At 38.0% G+C, this 18,499-nt stretch overlaps 2 protein-coding genes across 3 annotated transcripts in view; one reads left to right on the plus strand and one right to left on the minus strand.

Moving 5' to 3' along the window:
* The window catches only part of antxr1a (ANTXR cell adhesion molecule 1a), a 42,180-nt gene extending 34,938 nt beyond the window's left edge, over positions 1–7,242 (minus strand). The window contains exons 1-5 of the mRNA XM_088335798.1: positions 6,807–7,242; positions 3,012–3,083; positions 2,855–2,926; positions 1,199–1,280; positions 1,015–1,048 (exon numbers count right to left, since the gene is read on the minus strand). Coding sequence (XP_088191924.1) covers positions 1,015–1,048; positions 1,199–1,280; positions 2,855–2,926; positions 3,012–3,083; positions 6,807–6,982 — 436 coding nt within the window. The 5' untranslated portion in view covers positions 6,983–7,242. The remainder of the gene's footprint in view (positions 1–1,014; positions 1,049–1,198; positions 1,281–2,854; positions 2,927–3,011; positions 3,084–6,806) is intronic.
* A 2,797-nt stretch (positions 7,243–10,039) lies between these two features.
* On the plus strand, positions 10,040–16,774 carry LOC148365471 (MOB kinase activator 1A). 2 transcript variants are annotated; one of them, XM_088335799.1, is made up of 6 exons: positions 10,040–10,231; positions 12,394–12,560; positions 13,533–13,626; positions 14,274–14,407; positions 14,866–15,029; positions 15,299–16,774. In XM_088335799.1, the coding sequence occupies exons 1-6, from the start codon at positions 10,218–10,220 to the stop codon at positions 15,374–15,376; spliced, it is 651 nt and encodes a 216-aa protein (XP_088191925.1). In that variant the 5' UTR covers positions 10,040–10,217; the 3' UTR covers positions 15,377–16,774. The 2 variants fall into 2 exon arrangements, with proteins under 2 accessions (XP_088191925.1, XP_088191926.1); XM_088335800.1 differs by having other exon boundaries at positions 10,041–10,231; positions 12,397–12,560.
* The last annotated feature ends 1,725 nt before the right edge of the window (positions 16,775–18,499 follow it).

Here is an 18,499-nt window from a genome sequence, read left to right on the forward strand (position 1 = left end):
ATTTATTTTTTTCTCACGCCTTCGTGTGTTTATGCTTGAATGCCAATTTAATTAGGATTGTCAGTTCAATCTTGACACAATGTGTTATTTGTCTAAACATTTGCTATGTATCAGAATATGTATATTTACTTTTATTTATCATAGCTTCGAATGTGTACAACTAAGATAGTGGTGCATGCTAAGAAGGAGTGATATATTTTTTTCTTATCCAATGCTTGTGTGCCATTTAGTATTGGATAATTTGTATGATGTGCAAGGCAGCACGGCGGCACAGTGGTTAGTACGTGTGCGGCACAGTTCAGATGTTATGAGATCGAACCTCCTGTGTGGACTTTGCATGTACTGCCCGTGCTTGTGTGGGTTGCCTCGGGGCACTTCGGTTTCCTCCTACATTCCAAAAAAGTCAGGTTAATTGGCCCGTCCAAATTGTCCCTAGGTGTGAATGAGTGAGTGAGTTGTCTGTCTCTGTGTGCCCTGTGACTGGCTGGCAACCGGTTCGGGGTGTCCCCTGCCCACTGCCCGAGGATTGCTGGGATGGGCTCCAGCACCTCCGCGACCCTACTGAGGATAAGCGGTGCATAAAATGGATGGATGGATGTATGATGTGTAAAAGTGATGCATGTTCCCAAAATGAACACACCCATAATAATTTACATACAGTATGTATTTTCTGCAATAGCTAATATGTCAATATTATGGCGTTGATAAAAATAACTTGCTTGATTGATTGATTAATTGATATAGTCAATCTCTATTCTTTACTATTATTGTATATTTTTTAAGCATATTGGCCGCAGTTGTATACTGTTATTGGAATTGTAAAAAAAGATAAAGACACTCATAAAAATATTGGAAATTTTGTGTGGGATTTCATTTTTTTTGTATTTTTTTTTGTTTATTCGTATCGGTATTGGTCTGTAGAAGCAGGATGTTATCAGTATTGGTAGGGAAAAAAAATGTTATTAGCATCCTTAATTCATAACCATGCCAGACTTCCAATCTTGTGATACAAACCTTCAGTGTTTCCGTGATATATCTGCTCACTAGCCTGTGGAACAAACACAAAAGGACATTAACTGCCAAAGAACGAAAAACTTCACCAATCCAACATCTGTAAAGTTCACTGGGTAACCACTCGGTGGCCATTTTAGTGGTCATGTCGAACGAAAAATAAATCCAAAAAAAAACAGCGTCTCACCCTTAGGATTCCTTCGTGCATGAAAGTGTCTCCTCCTGGGAGAACTCCCTGGAGCTCCTCCAAACCTTTGCGGATGCGTTCTCTGAGGTAACACACACACAATATAACCTCATAGATGTAAACGATTCAATGGGGTTATTAATAGTAGGGCTGGGATGGTTTAGTTTGTGTCGAGATTTTTTGCCCAAAGTTTTTGACTTATTTTATTATGTGTCCTTCATTAGTTGGACATACCTTTTAAATTTTAGGTTTACAACATTATTATCAAATACTGTTATTGTTTTTTTTAATTTTCATTTTTTTTACATTTAATCATGTAAAGGCACAAAGTCCTTATCTGAGAAAGATGTGTTTTAGTTTGACTAAATGTTCTTTTTTATTAGTTACGTGCACATTCAAAGCCATATTATAGAATCAAAACATACTTATTTAATGTGTGTTATGTTTACCTGTATGTCACCATAATAACGTTCTTGGGTAGAGTTGGGCAAACTATGGCCCACGGGCCACATGAGCCCCTTCAGGCTTCGGAATTCGTCTCGCCAAGTGTTAAAAAAATATTAATACATGAATAAAGTGGTTTCAAAAAGTACTACTTCTAATATGAGTCTGTCTGGTGGTACTCTTGTCTCCAGCGTCCCCAACATTTGAATAGTTGGCTACATTTTTCTTAAATTGCTATTTTTTATGTATTAATCTTATTTACATTTCATGCAAAAAAAAAACACTTATAAAATATAAAATATTCATAAATGCATATCATCGCCAGTATCCTAAAAAACAGTCTCCATTTTTCGCCATTTTTTAAAATTTATTGGGTTTGTCTTTTAAAAAAAGCAGCAAGGATAAGATAAATTGGATAGGCCTACATTATGTTTTTCCCTCGTATTGCCAAGGATAGGATTTGAGAGAGTATCTGTAGATACCAAAAATAGAATCAATATTTGGTTTCTTCCTGACCCAGCCCTTCTCCCAAAATTTTCCAAACCACTGCAGTCCACTCAAAAGGTTTGACAACCCCTATTCTAGGGACTACCTATAACTGTGTTTGTTGAGGACTATAATGCTACTACAAAGCAGATCATCTACAGCAGTGGTGTGCACAAATATACATCAAGAGGGGCTACAGCTGTGGCGCGCCCTTAACCTAGTTCTCTTGTGAAAAGTTATTTTTTTAATGTTTTTAATAAATCTTTACGGGGTTTTTTTTGGCCATCCAAAGGTTTACTAAGGTCCATTTTTGCGGTTATGGTCTGTTAGAAACTTTGCACCAAGAATCCCTGTACATAACGAGTGCAATTTTTTTTTCGGCTTACATCAAAGAAAGATATTTTAAAGAATCACTAATAAGGTGCAAATTCTAAGAGTTGTATTAAGTGGGGAATTTCTAAATGGCACCATGATGTCCTAACCTATTGGAACTGCCAGCAAAATTTGTTCCAGATAATTCTTTCAAAATATGCGATAATCTAATTTTTAATCCAATTCAATTATACATCTTGGCAAAAGTAGATTAGTTGATATTTATTAAATTTACATTTCTGTCAGAAATTCATTGAATGTCTGAAGACCAATGATCTTCAGATGAGATAGAATATTTTCAATACCTACTTCAATCTAGAAAGACAAACACAAAAATAGGTTGTATGTACCCACCTGTCCTCTGTAAGCCTCATTAAAATATTCCCTTCAGTAGAGAACACGATAAATGACATCCTTAATTGCGGACTGAAGCAAAGTGGAAATAAACACCGTTAGATCAAGAAATATTACTTAAAGGTTACTTTTCCATGCTAAAACATTATTAGTGTACCTTATGAATTTGTGGGCTAATTGCTCGACAAAATGGTAAATTTCAGTCCAGTGGTCCATGACGCTCCCAGATCTACCAAAGAGAAAAAAAAATTAAAAAAATATGACATCTATTATTTTACATAAACTCAGAGTGCTTCCACGGAAGGAAATCAGCAGGAGTTTGGATCTAGGGCAGAGGTCTCCAACTTAACTTACTTGGGCAAGTTGGGGGCCTCCAGCATAGTGTCTGGGTGAAACTGGGCCAAATTGGGTTTTCCTTTCGTATTTAATGATGCTGCTATTGTTTTTTTTTTTTTATGGAACCATGTCTACACTTTTAATGTTTGTATTATGTTATTTATGGGTAATGGGTTATATCAATATTTATTCTGGTTAGCATTCTGTGAATCTTTGTAAATTCTTTTAATTGGGAATGACTGACTGGATGCTCCAATTTTTTTTGCTCAATCATAATGACAATACATTTTGTGAATCTGAATCTGAATATTTTCTACAAGAAAAGCTCTGATTCAAACATTCCACTCCTCTCAAATAGCTTTTATAAAATTTGCTGCGCAAATGGAAGTAAAATCCCCCATTAAGAATTAAAACTATAAATAGAATAATGTGAAAGAGTATAAATGAATCTAGGGTTTACTTACATTAAATGGACAATGTGTATTATTTGACCACTAGATTTAACTGTTTTGTGTAGTGCAACCAAAAACTAGTGCAAGGAAGAAAACAAACTACGGAGACTCAAAGTGACCAAAATACACAATATTACCTCCCATATTCGTGCCAAGCTGTTTTGGGGGTTTTATGTACCTGTAGACAAGATGGCCAACAATTAGCTCATGTTAAGTATCTCATCTCATCTCATCAGCTGCACCGCTTATCCTCAGTAGGGTCGCGGGGGTGCTGGAGCCCATCCCAGCTATCTCCGGGCAGTGGGCAGGGGACACCCTGAACTGGTTGCCAGCCAATCGCAGGGCACACAGGGACAGACAACTCGCTCATTCACACCTAGGGACAACTTGGACTGGCCAATTCACCTGAAATGCATGTCTTTGGAATGTGGGAGGAAACCGAAGTGCCCAGAGGAAACCCACGCAAGCACGGGAAGAACATACAAACCCCGCACAGGAAGGCCGGTAGCTGAATTTGAACCCACGCAGGAGGTTCCCATGGCCTCAGAACTGTGCCGCACACGCGCTAACCTCTGCGCCGCCGGGCTGCCCCGTGTTAAGTATAATAAATGCACATTTCTGGACCATGTATGTTTCAAAAGTGCACATTTGCCTGATGGTTTTTATATTTTGAATTATTCTTTAAATCAATATTGTTTCTAACAACTTATTTTTTCTATCACTAGGAGGCGCTAAATAACACCGTTGTCCCATTAAACTTTTTTGTTAAGGTGCGGGCAACAAACAATCGCCGCAATCGGCCCGCGGGAAAAATGTTTGAGACCCCTGATTTAGGGGGTGCTTTATTACAGCGCTACTGAAGTTATTGTTATTTGTTTAATACACCTGCAAATAACTAAAGGGGATTTAAAGTCTGTGGTATTTTATCTGAGAAAACGTTGCCGTTCCAAGTAGTTGACATAACAATTTCACTGTCTTTACCCCCAATAGTGAATGAAAGCTACAAGTTGTGCTGTTGAGTTTTCTGTTTTTCCTTAATGTTTTTATTGGCCCATAAAACAACTGCAATAAAGTTCTGGATATCCTGTGCTGTTCCAAAATGAACAGGGTAGCATCACAGAGTGGAAGGAAGAAGTCCATCCTTCAGAAAATAACAAATATCTCACAATGATAATTGCAGTACAGGAGAGTACTGCAATTCAAAGTACTCGTATGAACAGCTTTGTGTATTTCTTTAAACCCCATGACATGTGCTGATTTACAATTTGCTTTTGCAAGCCCTTTTTTTCTGCCCCCAACTCCCTAGCAAACACATATTTTCCATTGATACCATGACCTCAGTTTTAATGTGAAAAGGCCAAGACCACATCACAAAACATTAAAAGATCTGGAGCAAAAAGGAAATAGGCTGTGAATACAACAAAAGAAGGTGGAGGACACCATTTCTACAAGTTATTTATATATATATATATATATATATATATATATATATATATATTTATATATATATTTTTTTTTTAATTAAAAAAAATACTTATTATTACATCTTCATGATAACAAGATGAAAAAGAAAAAGAAGAGGAAGAAAATTTTGCATTGGCATTAAATTTCACCTGTTAAGTATTGTTTACAATATTTCTGTCATGATTTGTCAATTGCCCTCACCTGCGCTCACTCTTTCAGCCCCAGCGGCCACTCGTTCCCTAATTGGTCCTCCTCCTATTTAAACTCTGGGTCACTCCTCGTCAGTCTGTCAGCGAAGCTCTGCACATGCAAGGCAAGCATTTTTGACTCTGGCTCCCGTTCTGTTCCCATCCCGTCCTGTTCCTGTATCCTGCTCAATCCCGTCCTCTGTTTCCTGCATCGATCCCCGATCCAAGCTCTGTTTTCCTGTTCCGGCTACCCGTATCCTGCCTTATTCTGTTTCCTGTATCGATCCCCGATCCCTGGCTTCTGGCTTGTCCCGGCTACCCGACTTGTTCTGATCTCCGACCACGCTTCGTCTCCTCTCCCGGCTGCCTGACTTGCTTCCGATCTCCGACCACGCTCCGTTTTCCCGTCCCGGCTGCCCGACTTGTTCTGATCTCCAACCACGCTTCATTCGCGAGGGCCACCCGCTCCTCCTGCCCAGCGAGCACCAGATCACTGTCTTTTTCCTCTCACCCTGACTTCCCCGATCCCTTAATAAAGCATTATGTGAAACGTTACACATTTGGGTCCCCTGCTTGTAACAGTCGTGACAATTTTAGCTTGTTTTTAAACAAAACAGTAAAAAATAATTAATTAAAAGAACAAAGTGTATTATTTTACGGCTCCTGGTGGTAAACAACTTAATTCATCCGAGGAAAAAAAACACATATTGAACTAAACAATAAGTAAAATTACGTAAATTATTATGTACACATGCAAATTCTAAATACTTTTGGGTCGAGGAATAAGCATTTATTTTACATAAAATGAGCCTCATCTAAAGGTAGCAGACATAATTGTGGGTCATCTTGCTGCTACAAGTACCCAAAAAAAACTCAAAAAGGCTGGGAAAAAAACGTGAAAAGTGCGTATGTCAGGTCACTTTGAGTCGCTGTAGTCTGCATTCTTCCTTTTGCTTTTCAACACTTGTTTTCGGTTGAACAACACAATACAGCGTACATGTAGTGGTCAAATAATACACATTATCCCTTTAAAGTGTGATAAATCGTCTGATATGGCACATTGTAGTACATTTGCTCATTGTGTTAGTAATGTATTTTTGTTCTGAATCTCTCATACTTCTTAAATCTATATTAACTCATTCCTTTGGAATAAATATTCAAATAAATTTTCCATCAAGGGTTAAATGCCCCACACGTGGTCTGTGTTATGCTATTGATAACGTAAACAGCAACGTTTCAGTGCACTAATAGGTAACATATGTGGAAATGTGGCATGCTATGCTGAAATATAGTTTGCACCTTATGACCACGCAACATCCATAATGCTGACTCAGCTCTCATTGATAATGAAAGAATTTCGACTGACTTCCTTGCCACAGATTATTAAGCATTTAAAACTAAAAAATATTCATAATTGATATGTGTGTGAAGTTCATTTCAATAAGTTGTTTTTACAGGAATAAATGAATGCATTGCATGCTCATAAATCTGTCTACATTGTTTAAGACTCACTTGTCCAAGACAAAATAGAGGTCAAAGCCTCCATAGCAAGAGGATGCTGCTGCCAACTGTCTGTCTTGGTCGGATCCAGCCTGAACTAGAAGAAAAACGGAAGTGGCAGCAAACAAAACTGGAAGCCAGGATCTTCTGCTCCAACATGAAGGCATTATTCCATCAGAAAATCCCATGCAGGTGAGGTGAATAATGAACACCTTTGCAGCAAATATTGTAGAATCTTCTTTTCAGTCCTTCAAAGTCATATGCAGCTTCTAAAATAAATAGAAACCCCAAAAATAAGTTCTCATCAAGGGGTGAAGTGAAGAAGTGAGCAACTGTTCTGATTTTGAGTGGAGACTCTCATCAGTGAGTCCAAAAAAGACGAAAAATAAGACTTTCCTAAAATTGCAGTTCCCCACTTTAGCTTCTTGTCCAACACATTGCTTTGCAAACCAATGCTCTTCTGACTTTGAACTCACTATTACATTCTCCCCTCCTTTACTCTATTTAAATGATGGAAGAGAAGGACAATGGGAACACGATTACCAATTAGTATATTCTGCCCTCTAGAGGTTGTACATGACAAAAAGGAGTAAACTACTATAATACCGTGAGCAAAGTGGGGAAACTTCATGGGGCCCTAAGCAAAATTAGATTTGGGGCCCCCTATTACTTGTTAATTTGCATACCTACTAGAACTCATTCCATGTTCTACTCCAGGGGTGGGCAACTATATGGAGTCGGGGGCCGCATGTGACATGTTATACTTCTTCTGAATTGGTTTTGAAACGACAACCATTACAGCATAATAGTCTATTAAGTCCCCGTTTTAAGCACTGCATTTGTTATTTAGTTTTGAAGTATTACTGTAGTTTTTTTTAGGTTGTTTTTTAGTATTTTTGAAGTCAGATTTTTATTGAAGTTTTGTAGTTTTTTTTTGCAGTGTTACTGTAGTTTTATTTTATAGTGTTGCTTGAGTAAATTTATGCAGTATTTCCATTGTAGTATTTTTTAGTATTTCTGTAGTAATTTTGTTGTATTACGGTAGTTTTTTTGTTATACGTCGAATCCCCAATGCCCCCAATAAGCAGGTCGGCGCCTTGCATAGCTGCATGGCCGCTATTGGTGAGTGAGTGTGTGTGTGTGTGAATGGGTAAGTGTGAAGCAGATTGTAAAGCGCTTTGGGAGGCCTTCATTGACTTGAAAAGCGCTATATAAATGCAGACCATTTACCATTATTGTCATGAAACGAACCGGGAATCAGGAAGTTGGAATTCTTTTGCGCAGACGATCTGTCACTTTAATCGAGAAAGAAAAGTTGTCCAACACACAAACGGACCAAAAACAAAACAAAGCAGGCTCAAATGCAGGCAAAACTACAGACTAGGCATTTAACGGGATTAAACAGAACATGCAAGAATCTCTCAGAATGTTACACCGAAGTGCAACAAAGTCCAACAAGCACAACAAGAATAAACAGGTATCAAACAGGCATGAACAGGTTCTCAACAAGGGTAAACAATGATCTGGCAAAGGGCAGTTCCAAAAGGACGTTTAAGTACCCATAGGCGTAATCAGGAAAATGCAGGTCAGCCGGTGTCAAGGGGCGGGGCCAGCTGGGCACCATGACAACCGTGCAGGACATGACGATTATAGTATTTTTGTAGTATTAGTGCAGTGTTTCTTTTTTATTTTTGTACCATCTCTGCTGTATTTTGTAGTCTTTCCATATAAGAATGTTTGTTATACATCTGTAGTATTTTTGTAGTACAGTGTTATAGTAGTTTTATTTTTGTGGTATTTTTGTCATCTGAGATTTTTTGTAGTATTAAGTGCAACCTAATTGGTATAATGGCGGCGCCCTCTGTTGGCTGCGGCTGCATCGACTCGCTACAACGGGTCAGGTGTATCGACATTTCGTTCTGTGTACATTGTTACAAAGAATGACAATACAAAGGAAATTATTATTATTATTAATAAGTGCAATTTGCAGGAAACCTCTTGTAGTTTTATTTTGTAGTAATATTTATCTAGTATATTTTTATATTATAGTATTATGTATTGGTATTTTTTTAGTATTTCAGTAGAAGTATAATTGATGTATTTCCAAAGCAGTATTTTAGTAGTATTTTGTAGAATTTTTGTAGTACTCCCATCATAATATTTTTGTCATATTTATTTATTATTTTTGTAATATTACTGTAGTTGTATTGTTGTAGTATTTTTGTAGTAAATCATTCCTCGGTAGTATTTTGTCATATAGTGTTGCTGTAGTAGTATTTTTGTAGTAATTCTATACGATCTTTTTATTTTCAGAAGAAAAGCAAAATAACATATAAGGTCCCTGTTTTAAAGGACTTACATTTGATATTTAGTTTTGAAGTTATTGTGTAGTATTTTGGTTGTATTTCTGTAGTGGTGTCTCTTGAGTGTATATATTTCCGCAGTTTAGCGCACTTGTTTAAGGTGGTGATGGCCCTGGGCACGCAACTGTCTCTTAGCTTGTTTTGCTGCATTCCAGAAATGTGCAAAGTCGGATTTCCCTCACTTGGATGCTTCAAAGTGTTCCGAGCACATGTAAACAGCAAAGATGGCTGATCGTGAAACGTTTTTCTTTGTTTTACTCATTGAAAGACAGTTGGACCTCCAGCAAACCCACCTTCTCACAAGGAAAAATGCCGGTTAAGGTCAATAGCACACACTTTAATTGTGTTAATTATATTTTACCATTCACCGCGTGTTTATCCATGGGTATTGCCATTTTGTCAAGTGACGTCCCATTGAAGCAAACGATTAAGTCAGGGTACAAATACTTTTTCTCCGACTTTGCGACTAGGACCTCCCATCTCGACTGTTATTTTCCTGGTTGGGGTTGGAAAACTCCCAGTTCCCACTTTTCTGGAAAGCAGCATTAGTCCTTACAGGAAGGCAACAGGTCAAAGAGGTAGTGACCGGGGTGAGAAAAGTCCCTTATAATGTCGACGGCTCTTCTGTGGCATCGCAAGCCACCAATGTTCTCCAGACTGGGCAGAGAGCAGCCACTGATCTCCTGGGTTGTGTTTATTACTCTCCTAATGTTTTTCCTATCCGCTGCCATGCTCATAGACAAATTCTCACAGCTTATGGTTGAAAAACACTGTTTTGAATAGGTTTACTGTATTTCCTGAATGAGAAAAGATATCGTCTTATGTCAGACAGAACCCCCATTTCATCATACGTCAATGGGTTCTACGCATTTCCAACAGGGGGCGACAGTATGCGCCCATTGGTCGTCAGAGGAAGAAGCACTAGGTGCAGTTTATGTTAGCTGTTAGCGGGCAGCCCGGACAAGACGTGGAAGTGGCTTCTTGACAAAGTCTCAATCTCTATAGGCGAACAGGGAGCGAAGAGGTTTGATTGTTGTACTTTGTCCACTGCTTCGCCAAGATGAGCTTTCTTTTGTAAGTAAACGTGTCAAACATTCGCAAAGTCCTGATAAAATGTCGGTCCTTGTGGTTAACGTTAGCCGAAGTTATAACAGGGGAAGTAACTCAAAGCAAAATGACAGCCAAGCAAAAATAAATGCTCGTCATGTTTTCGTATTTGTACATTGGAACAAAAAGTTGATTTTAATACTTTGGAATACGTGGAGTAATATACTAATCAACTTCTATGCTAACTCCCCCGTCATTGCTAGCTCGAGTGAGGTAGCAAGTCCGCTTCTCTGACGTGTAAATATTGTCAACGCTTATTACTATAAATATCCTTATGCAATTGTGTTTGTTATCACGCCGGCTCAAACATTGTCAGGCGAGCCTGCTGAATCTCCTCTGATTGAACGATGTGGTTGATCGACGACTTCTGTGGGTCCTAAGTATAGTTTTCTATTGTTATATTTTTGTGACGCGTGATAACAATTGTGCCTTTAAACAAATGAGCACGTCCACTGTGAAAAAACTGCACCACCATCCTTTTTTTGGTTAAATTAATGTTTTCGTAATCTGTATGAAGAGCTATCCAAAGAATGTTTACATCATGCAACGTGACAAATGTCATGATTACGGTTAAATGTTTAGGGTATATTTGTCCTCAAAAAAACATGGACGTTATTGCTCAAATAAAGAGTAAATATTGGTTGTGTCAATACACTTAAGCCCTTGCAACATTTACTTGATCTTGTTCATCCTTAAAGAGGGGATTACCTTACGTGCGACCCTTTCTCAAGGTTCCTTAATTTTTTCTTTCTGTTTTTAATCTATATATAGTGTTTTCTTGCCCTCACATAGGTTTTAAATAAGGGGATATTGTAGTGATGCTCTGTGCAGCCCTTTGCGACTCTTTAATTAAGGACTATGCAGAAACGTTTGACTTTACATGATTGTTGCCAACTCATTTTCTAGCATGGACTAATTTCAGTAAAAATCTGGTAAACGAAATACAGAGATCCTCGGTTTTCCAGGTTGACAATCTGCCAAGTAGCATCGCACCTTCAATAAAGCCCCCAGAAGGTTAAACTTACCTCGAGATTACGTCATTACTGCCTGAGAGTATAGAACTGTAAAAAACAACAATCTAGATCGACACACTACACATAGCTGCACATGAGCGAATGGTTTTATTGTCATTATACCAAAGTAAATCAAAAGTCGAGGGCTTCTCCTTTCAGTGTAAGAAAGCAATTTAAAGAGCGTCCAGCTAGCTGCGCCCTAAAAAGAGTTTTTCTTGAATGGAGCCAGATCTCCGAAAGGACTAAAATAAAATCTGCCCAAATGTAGCAGTTTCCCGCCAATAGTATCTTCATGTCATCCATTTCAGGGGTAATGGACCTGGCGTTGGCAAGATACAGGGTCCGCAGGGGTGTAGCTTGTGAGGGGTGTTAGCTTGGCCGCACCCGCTGGTAATCACAATTTCATTGCGCTCTTGGGACTTTCCTTGGAGTCCGATGCAATTAAGAAATTTATTTTCAATGTAACAAGCCGATAAAAGCTAGCGGTCACTCTGCGTTGGGGTTTCCTCTCCGGGGATAGTACTGGGTTCCATGGTTACCAGCAGCAGGAGCAGCCTCGTGATTTGACTCAGATACAACACCTTTGTTATTTGGTCACTGTTGTTGTCGGTTTAAAACGTCCTCCTGCTCCTAAGAGATGAGCAGAAGCTCCATGACACTCCCAAATTTTGAGTAAGCCTGTTTTTTCACATTCACAATGTAATCATTTTGTGTCACCATATTTTCACACTTAAATTAGTAAAGATGTTCTTTCGCTAAAAAGTGGTTTAAAAAAAGCTGTTAAATGATGTAGATTAATCAAGAAAAAACAAGGGGACCAGGATTGCGGCAATATATGAATTGTGGTATTGACACATAGAAAAATGATAACTACAAAGTAGCTATTGTTAAGCCTTTGTATAACAATCTATTAAAACAAGTTAACAATGGCACACTTAAGTCATTAAGAGTGTTGACTACCTGAAAATGCAAAATAACTCCTTCTTACCATCTAATTTTCAAACAAAGTACTGTGTACGTTTGAATGGGACCTATACTTTTCACTTCCCCAATATTCACACGTGCAGTTTTCGCATCATTTGTCAATTGTTGAGCACCGCTTGTGTTTCCTTCTAGTAGTAGTCGCTCATCCAAGACATTCAAGCCCAAGAAGAACATCCCAGAAGGCTCCCATCAGTATGAGTTGTTGAAACATGCTGAGGCTACTCTGGGAAGTGGAAACCTTAGGCAGGCCGTCATGCTGCCGGAGGGAGAAGATCTTAATGAGTGGATCGCAGTCAACAGTGAGTGCAGAAGAAATGACACATTATTTTTACTGATGCACTACTTTCTCTATCAAGGTGGTTTATTTTTGGACACATAATGTCAGCATTCATTGTCTAAAAGTATTTATTTTTAGTTTTCAAATTACATTCATAGAGTAAGTTTTTCAAAACCTACTTTGACATGTTGTCATTCACACACACACGCGTATTTCCCCAGATTAGAGACAGACTTCTATTTAGTTATCACTGCTAATTACTGTTTCCTGCGAACTGGACTCACGCAACAGAAGACAAATATTGATATTTCGTTTAGAAAATCTATAAGCTTAATGATGATAAATCATTAAACATTTTGAAAATAACTATTTTCAGAATAATATCCTGCTGTAACAATGAACTTTGAAATAAGTGTTTTCCAAGGAAACTACAAGGCATACACTCAAAATAAACAAGATAATTTCCTCTCTGTGGGGAAAGGCCAAAGTTCAGGACTCTCCATTCGAGCACTGCGCAGACAAGACGCCATTAGTAAGACGCTGTTTGGCTATCAGCCCCCAGACATTGTATTCTGAGAGGCTTCAAGTCGTGTTTATCTCATGTTTGCAGTCATGTGACCATTCAAGATGGCAGTTACATAACATAAATTTGCGACTTTACGGCGTTAATAAAAGTTTTATACAGCCGCATTATTCAAGGCCAATGTACCTGAGCATAAACGAAAATACAATAAGCTGATGAAAAAGACATACTGTGGAAAATTACTATCGTGATTCCAACACCATTCCATTAACTGTTGTCTATAGTTGCCTTTGGTGCCATGCCGTTTTCCTTCAAAAAAGTGCGCTCCCGCAGTCCAGCTACCAAAAGCAAAATGCAGAGGGGACCTATAAATGGCAAACGGTGTGCATGGGGAATTAGTCAACCCAGGGTATAAAACGTTTTTATTATTTCTATATCTTAGAGCATTAACTGCATTACTTTGTATTTCAGCGGTGGATTTCTTCAACCAGATCAATATGCTGTATGGCACTATTACAGAGTTCTGTACTGAGGCCAGTTGCTCAGTCATGTCTGCTGGTCCCAGGTAAGGCAATAAAGCACACTGACAAACAATTATAATAATGCTGTCTGTAACCCAAATCGATCCATTCACTAAAAATGTATAACTCGTTGGACAGTTATAAAAAAGTTCACCATTAATGTAATTTGTTAGCATTGTATTATATGGTAGTCCTTTCTGTCTAATGGGCCATGTTTTTTTTCTGTTAGAAAAAGTTCTGCAGTATTGGTTTGGTGGAATAATAAAGTTAAATACCCTTTTTTTATTATCCTGTACTTTGAATGTAATCGCTGCTTAAGGAAATTGACATCTTAAATTGTTCTCAACAGTCTGAAGTAATGATCCAAAGTTTTATTTGATATAGTTGTCTGAAAATTAGCTTGCAATACAATCCCTACATTGGCCAAATCTAGATCTGGAACTTCCTCTATCCTACCCCTCCCTGTTACTGTCAGTTTAATCAGGAGGAAAAGACTGTGGCTCACTTCCTAATCACGTTGCTATCAGAAAGTACGCCCACAGGAACAGAAAAAAGAGCGCTCCATTTCCGGATTCAGTATCTATTTATAGTTTTATCTCCTGCCGGGCAAGGTCTTCATGAACTAAAGTTCATAAATGCATTGAAAAAATCTTCTGCTACATCTCAATCATATCACTGTGACCCTTTTCAGGTACGAGTATCACTGGGCTGACGGCACCAATATAAAGAAACCTATCAAATGCTCCGCCCCCAAGTACATTGATTATCTCATGACTTGGGTCCAAGACCAACTGGATGATGAAACTCTTTTCCCTTCCAAAATTGGTAAGACTGGTGACCTTTTTTACTACTTTCTAATGAGGTTAGGTTATTAGTTTGTATGGTAATCACATACTGATATGTTGTTGTTTTTTTTTTTTTTTTTCAAACTATGTGATACTTGTAAAATAGTTATTTTCATTTGTGAATACCTAAAACAAAGGTACTATGTGTCTGTGTGGCTTTTACATAGAACAAATCAATTGACGCTTCAAAGCCAAAGGCAGATCTGGAGTTATTTTTCTTTTTTTTCACAAATGGCTTATTATGTGATTTGTATGGAACCAGTTTAATGTGTTAATTTGTCAAGCACTCTCATCAGATCGGTGAAGTTGGTGCCATCTAATGAATGACAAAAACTAACCGGACAAGGAGGGACAAAAACCTAAAACAATAATTACAGCCATTGTTGGGCTATAGAAAAGTTATGTTTTCTAGAAAGTTAAAACTGTCTTCCACTGCAGGGGTTCCATTTCCCAAGAACTTCATGTCTGTAGCCAAAACCATCCTGAAGCGCCTTTTCAGAGTTTACGCACACATCTACCATCAGCATTTTGACTCTGTGATGCAGCTTCAGGAGGAGGCTCACCTCAACACTTCCTTCAAGCACTTCATTTTCTTTGTCCAGGTGAGTTACAGCAGTAGCTTTGTCTACATGTGCTTGATGGGATTTTAATTGAGTTGAATTGTCTTTTTTGTCATTAATAACAACGTAGTGAAACGTTGTATGCTACCTGATTAAACGTGGCACTCCAGTGTAAACATGTAATAAAGACAAAGAGAGAAAAATAAAATACTGTCAGGATACTGGATGTATATTTTTTGCAACCATTTCCATACAGTATGTGGCTTAAAGAAATACTTAAAAGTGTACAGTAATTGTTCTCTTATTTTCAGGAATTCAACCTCATCGACCGGCGAGAGCTTGCTCCTCTGCAGGATTTGATTGAGAAGCTTGGATCCAAGGACAGATAGACAATATGTCACTCCCGTCTTACTTTTATAGAGATGTACTTTTTCATACTCCTTTCTCTTCTTGGCCTCTGCTACCTCTTTGACTTAAGGTCTTAGCTCAGTTTGTGCCTTTTTGTCATTCCTCTCAGCTGAGCATTTGGATTGTACTTAAAAAAAAATCCGTCTGCTGTCTTTCACTTCTATCTGAGCCTCCCGCTGTCATATTTGTTGTCCTTTTGGATATCAATTCGCTTTTTGTGTTAAATGTATTTTTTTCAAACTGGTTTATAAGGAAAAAATGTGTTGTTTACTTTCTAATTGCACAGAGAAAATTTGGAAGTGGAAATGAGCGGTTTGCTATTGATAAAGCTGGTTGACATTTTTTACATGTTCATTGTTTGACTGATATGACTAACAAATCTATACGGCTCCAGTTTTTCCATTTCATCCATTTAATTTTAAGTGCTATTGAAGTTAAACATTTTAGGAGTTAATTTTTGACCAAATCAAACCAAGGCACACGGCATATATGTGTTTAAAAACAGTTGATGTGCATGCCGTACAGAGAAATGCAGTGTATTGTCAATCGTGAGAAGCCCTTTTCACATGAATGACTGCATTTTTATTAAATTGGGAAGTTTTCCCCCTTCATATAGGTCAAGTACAAGACCGTATCGGGCTTCCAATGAGGAGATGGTGAAAATGTATAAAAAGACTTTGAATTGAAAGTTTTAGTATTTTTTTGTTTTGTTTTCTTAAATCATAGGATCTTTATTTTATGGTGCCGGTTATGCGAAACTCTCGATAGGTATGTTTCCTCAGTGTTGGTACTTATTTCCCCAGGGGTCAGCAACTTTAGCCCCTCTGCACCAAGAGAGCCAAAATTTTGTAAATATGATAATGGCGAAGCTGTTTTGAACTTAGGCTACAACAGCAGGGCTGTGTGTACTCCTGTCTTTTTGCTTTCCAATTGCAGCAGGAATTTTGTGGGATGTTTTCAGATTTGGCAACGTTGATTGCAGATGGACCTTAACTCCTGAGAAGACGTTTAAGAACCTCGGGAAACGGCTACTGCCATCTACTGCAGTAACGAGCGATAATGTTTTAGTCATTATATTGTTTCAAGCCCTTGTTTAATATGGAAGTAAGCATTGTTAAGTGACTCAAGTTAAGGCTAATGTGTGTTAGCCCCACATGATATTTTTATACATTTAGAATCAAGTACAAACGTGCTTGCCAATTGAGAATTATATCAAACCCCTTGGTGATTATTTTGAGTGACAAGGGGTGCACAAATGTACAGTATTCACAGTGTCCAAACATTTGCTGTAAATAAGAGCAGCATTTTTCTCTGATAAAGCTGTGCCTTTATACAACTGTATTGGCAAATTTTAAACCCAAATAAACAAAAGGACAAAGCTTTGTTTTTACTTTCTGTGTTCTTCAAAATGCATTCTATCAGCACACAGTGCATACATTAACAGTTAAATGGTTGTCTTTGTAAATTTTATATCATGTAATGTCTTTCAAGATCTTAAAGGGACACTGTAATATTTGACCTACATGTCGCTGTAACATGTAATGCCACTGAAAACCAGTGCTACAAAGCGCAAGGGAGATTACAAACTACAGAAACCACAACAATTTTATTTTCTTTTTTTTTTGCCCAGCTTTTTATATGTTTTTTGGGGTAACCGTTGCAGCAAGATGGCAGACAATTATGTCAGCTCCCTTAAGGTCTGCCTCATGATATGTAAAATACACATGTTTCAACCGATATGCATTTAAAAGAGGCACTATTATATGATAACTCTTGGATTTTTGCTTATTATTCAGATCCATATATATACATATTTAAAGGGAGTGTTATATTTAGTGCCTCCAAGTGGTACAAAAAAAACTGATTTGCATACCAGGCAAAAAATGCATGAACTTTCATGCTAATTATTATTATTTTTTTTTTATAAAAGATTAAGTGAAGAAATTTGTGTTTATTTTGCATAGTGGAATACATACTTAGTAGTCGCCGCCATGTGTGACTGGCATCTAGATGCTATGCATTGATCATTTGCAGACATGGGGACTTGAGACTTAGTGACTTGGACTCGAGTCGACTCGAGTCGCTGTTTTTATGACTTGTGACTTGACTTGGACTTGGCAATCTAAGACTCGGGACTTGACTTGTGACTTGACTTGCCCAAGAAAAAAATACTTGGGACTTACTTGGGACTTGAAGGTGAAGACTTGAGACTTACTTGAGACTTGCACATGTGTGACTTGGTCCCATGTCTGATCATTTGGAACTGGTTTTCCTTCATCTTAGACAATGCCCTCTACTCGTCAAATATTACACACTGGGGCTTTAAATAAGGTTTTTTTTTCACTTGTGGTTCACGGATCCCTTTACCGCCAGGGTCGTAGGGGCACCACTTGTGGTTTGTCTAAAGCAAGTACAGCCTCATCCCTCTCTAGGTCTTTTTTTTTTCATAGGGTTTTACTACCCCACATATAATAGACAGTACTGTTTTTCATGGTTAACAGTATGAGGTGAAGCCTCCTGATCTGACTCCGATAAAGTACTTTCAACATCTGGTCGCCGTAGTTTTTGGTGCAAAGCTTCTTCCAATAATTTACAGAAACAATACAATCAAAATTTTCCATCAAAATACATAAATAATTCAATAAAATGATTGCCTATGTATATTATTCCTTATTGTGCAAATTCACTTAATTTGGGTGGCAATGGAACGGATTCACCGCAAAAATCGAGGGTTAGGGTTAGGAGTTTAAACCCATTTTTTTATTTAAATAAACTGTACACCTACATATTTGACGACCACACTTGTGCTCGACAGTAGCGCAATAGTTACACAAATGTCTACTTTTCTTTTTTTTTAACCATTGGTTTGTTGGATCCTTTAACCAGTTGGGTCGTAGGGGCACCATTTCCTGTGGTGTGTCTTGGGGAAGTACAGCTTAGTGGCGCATATCTCTCTCCAGACCAACACACGTTCCCAACCGCCACGAGAAGTCGCTAAATAATACACAATGTCCCTTTAATTCGAAGTGTTCCAGTCGCTGATTAATTGTATAAACAATACACGTCATATGACTCATAGTTCAAAAATGTATTTCTCATCTATT

The sequence above is a fragment of the Urocampus carinirostris genome, chromosome 5, assembly GCF_059441175.1.
Source record: "Urocampus carinirostris isolate Australia breed hairy pipefish chromosome 5, RoL_Ucar_1.0, whole genome shotgun sequence".
In the NCBI taxonomy this organism is placed as follows: Eukaryota; Metazoa; Chordata; class Actinopteri; order Syngnathiformes; family Syngnathidae; genus Urocampus; species Urocampus carinirostris.

Excerpts from the sequence above, each read along its gene's own strand:
- LOC148365471 (XM_088335799.1), top strand. Across the intron at positions 13,627-14,273 it reads GTCATGTCTGCTGGTCCCAG|GTACGAGTATCACTGGGCTG; the intron begins GTAAGGCAATAA and ends GACCCTTTTCAG. Across the intron at positions 14,408-14,865 it reads TCTTTTCCCTTCCAAAATTG|GGGTTCCATTTCCCAAGAAC; the intron begins GTAAGACTGGTG and ends CTTCCACTGCAG.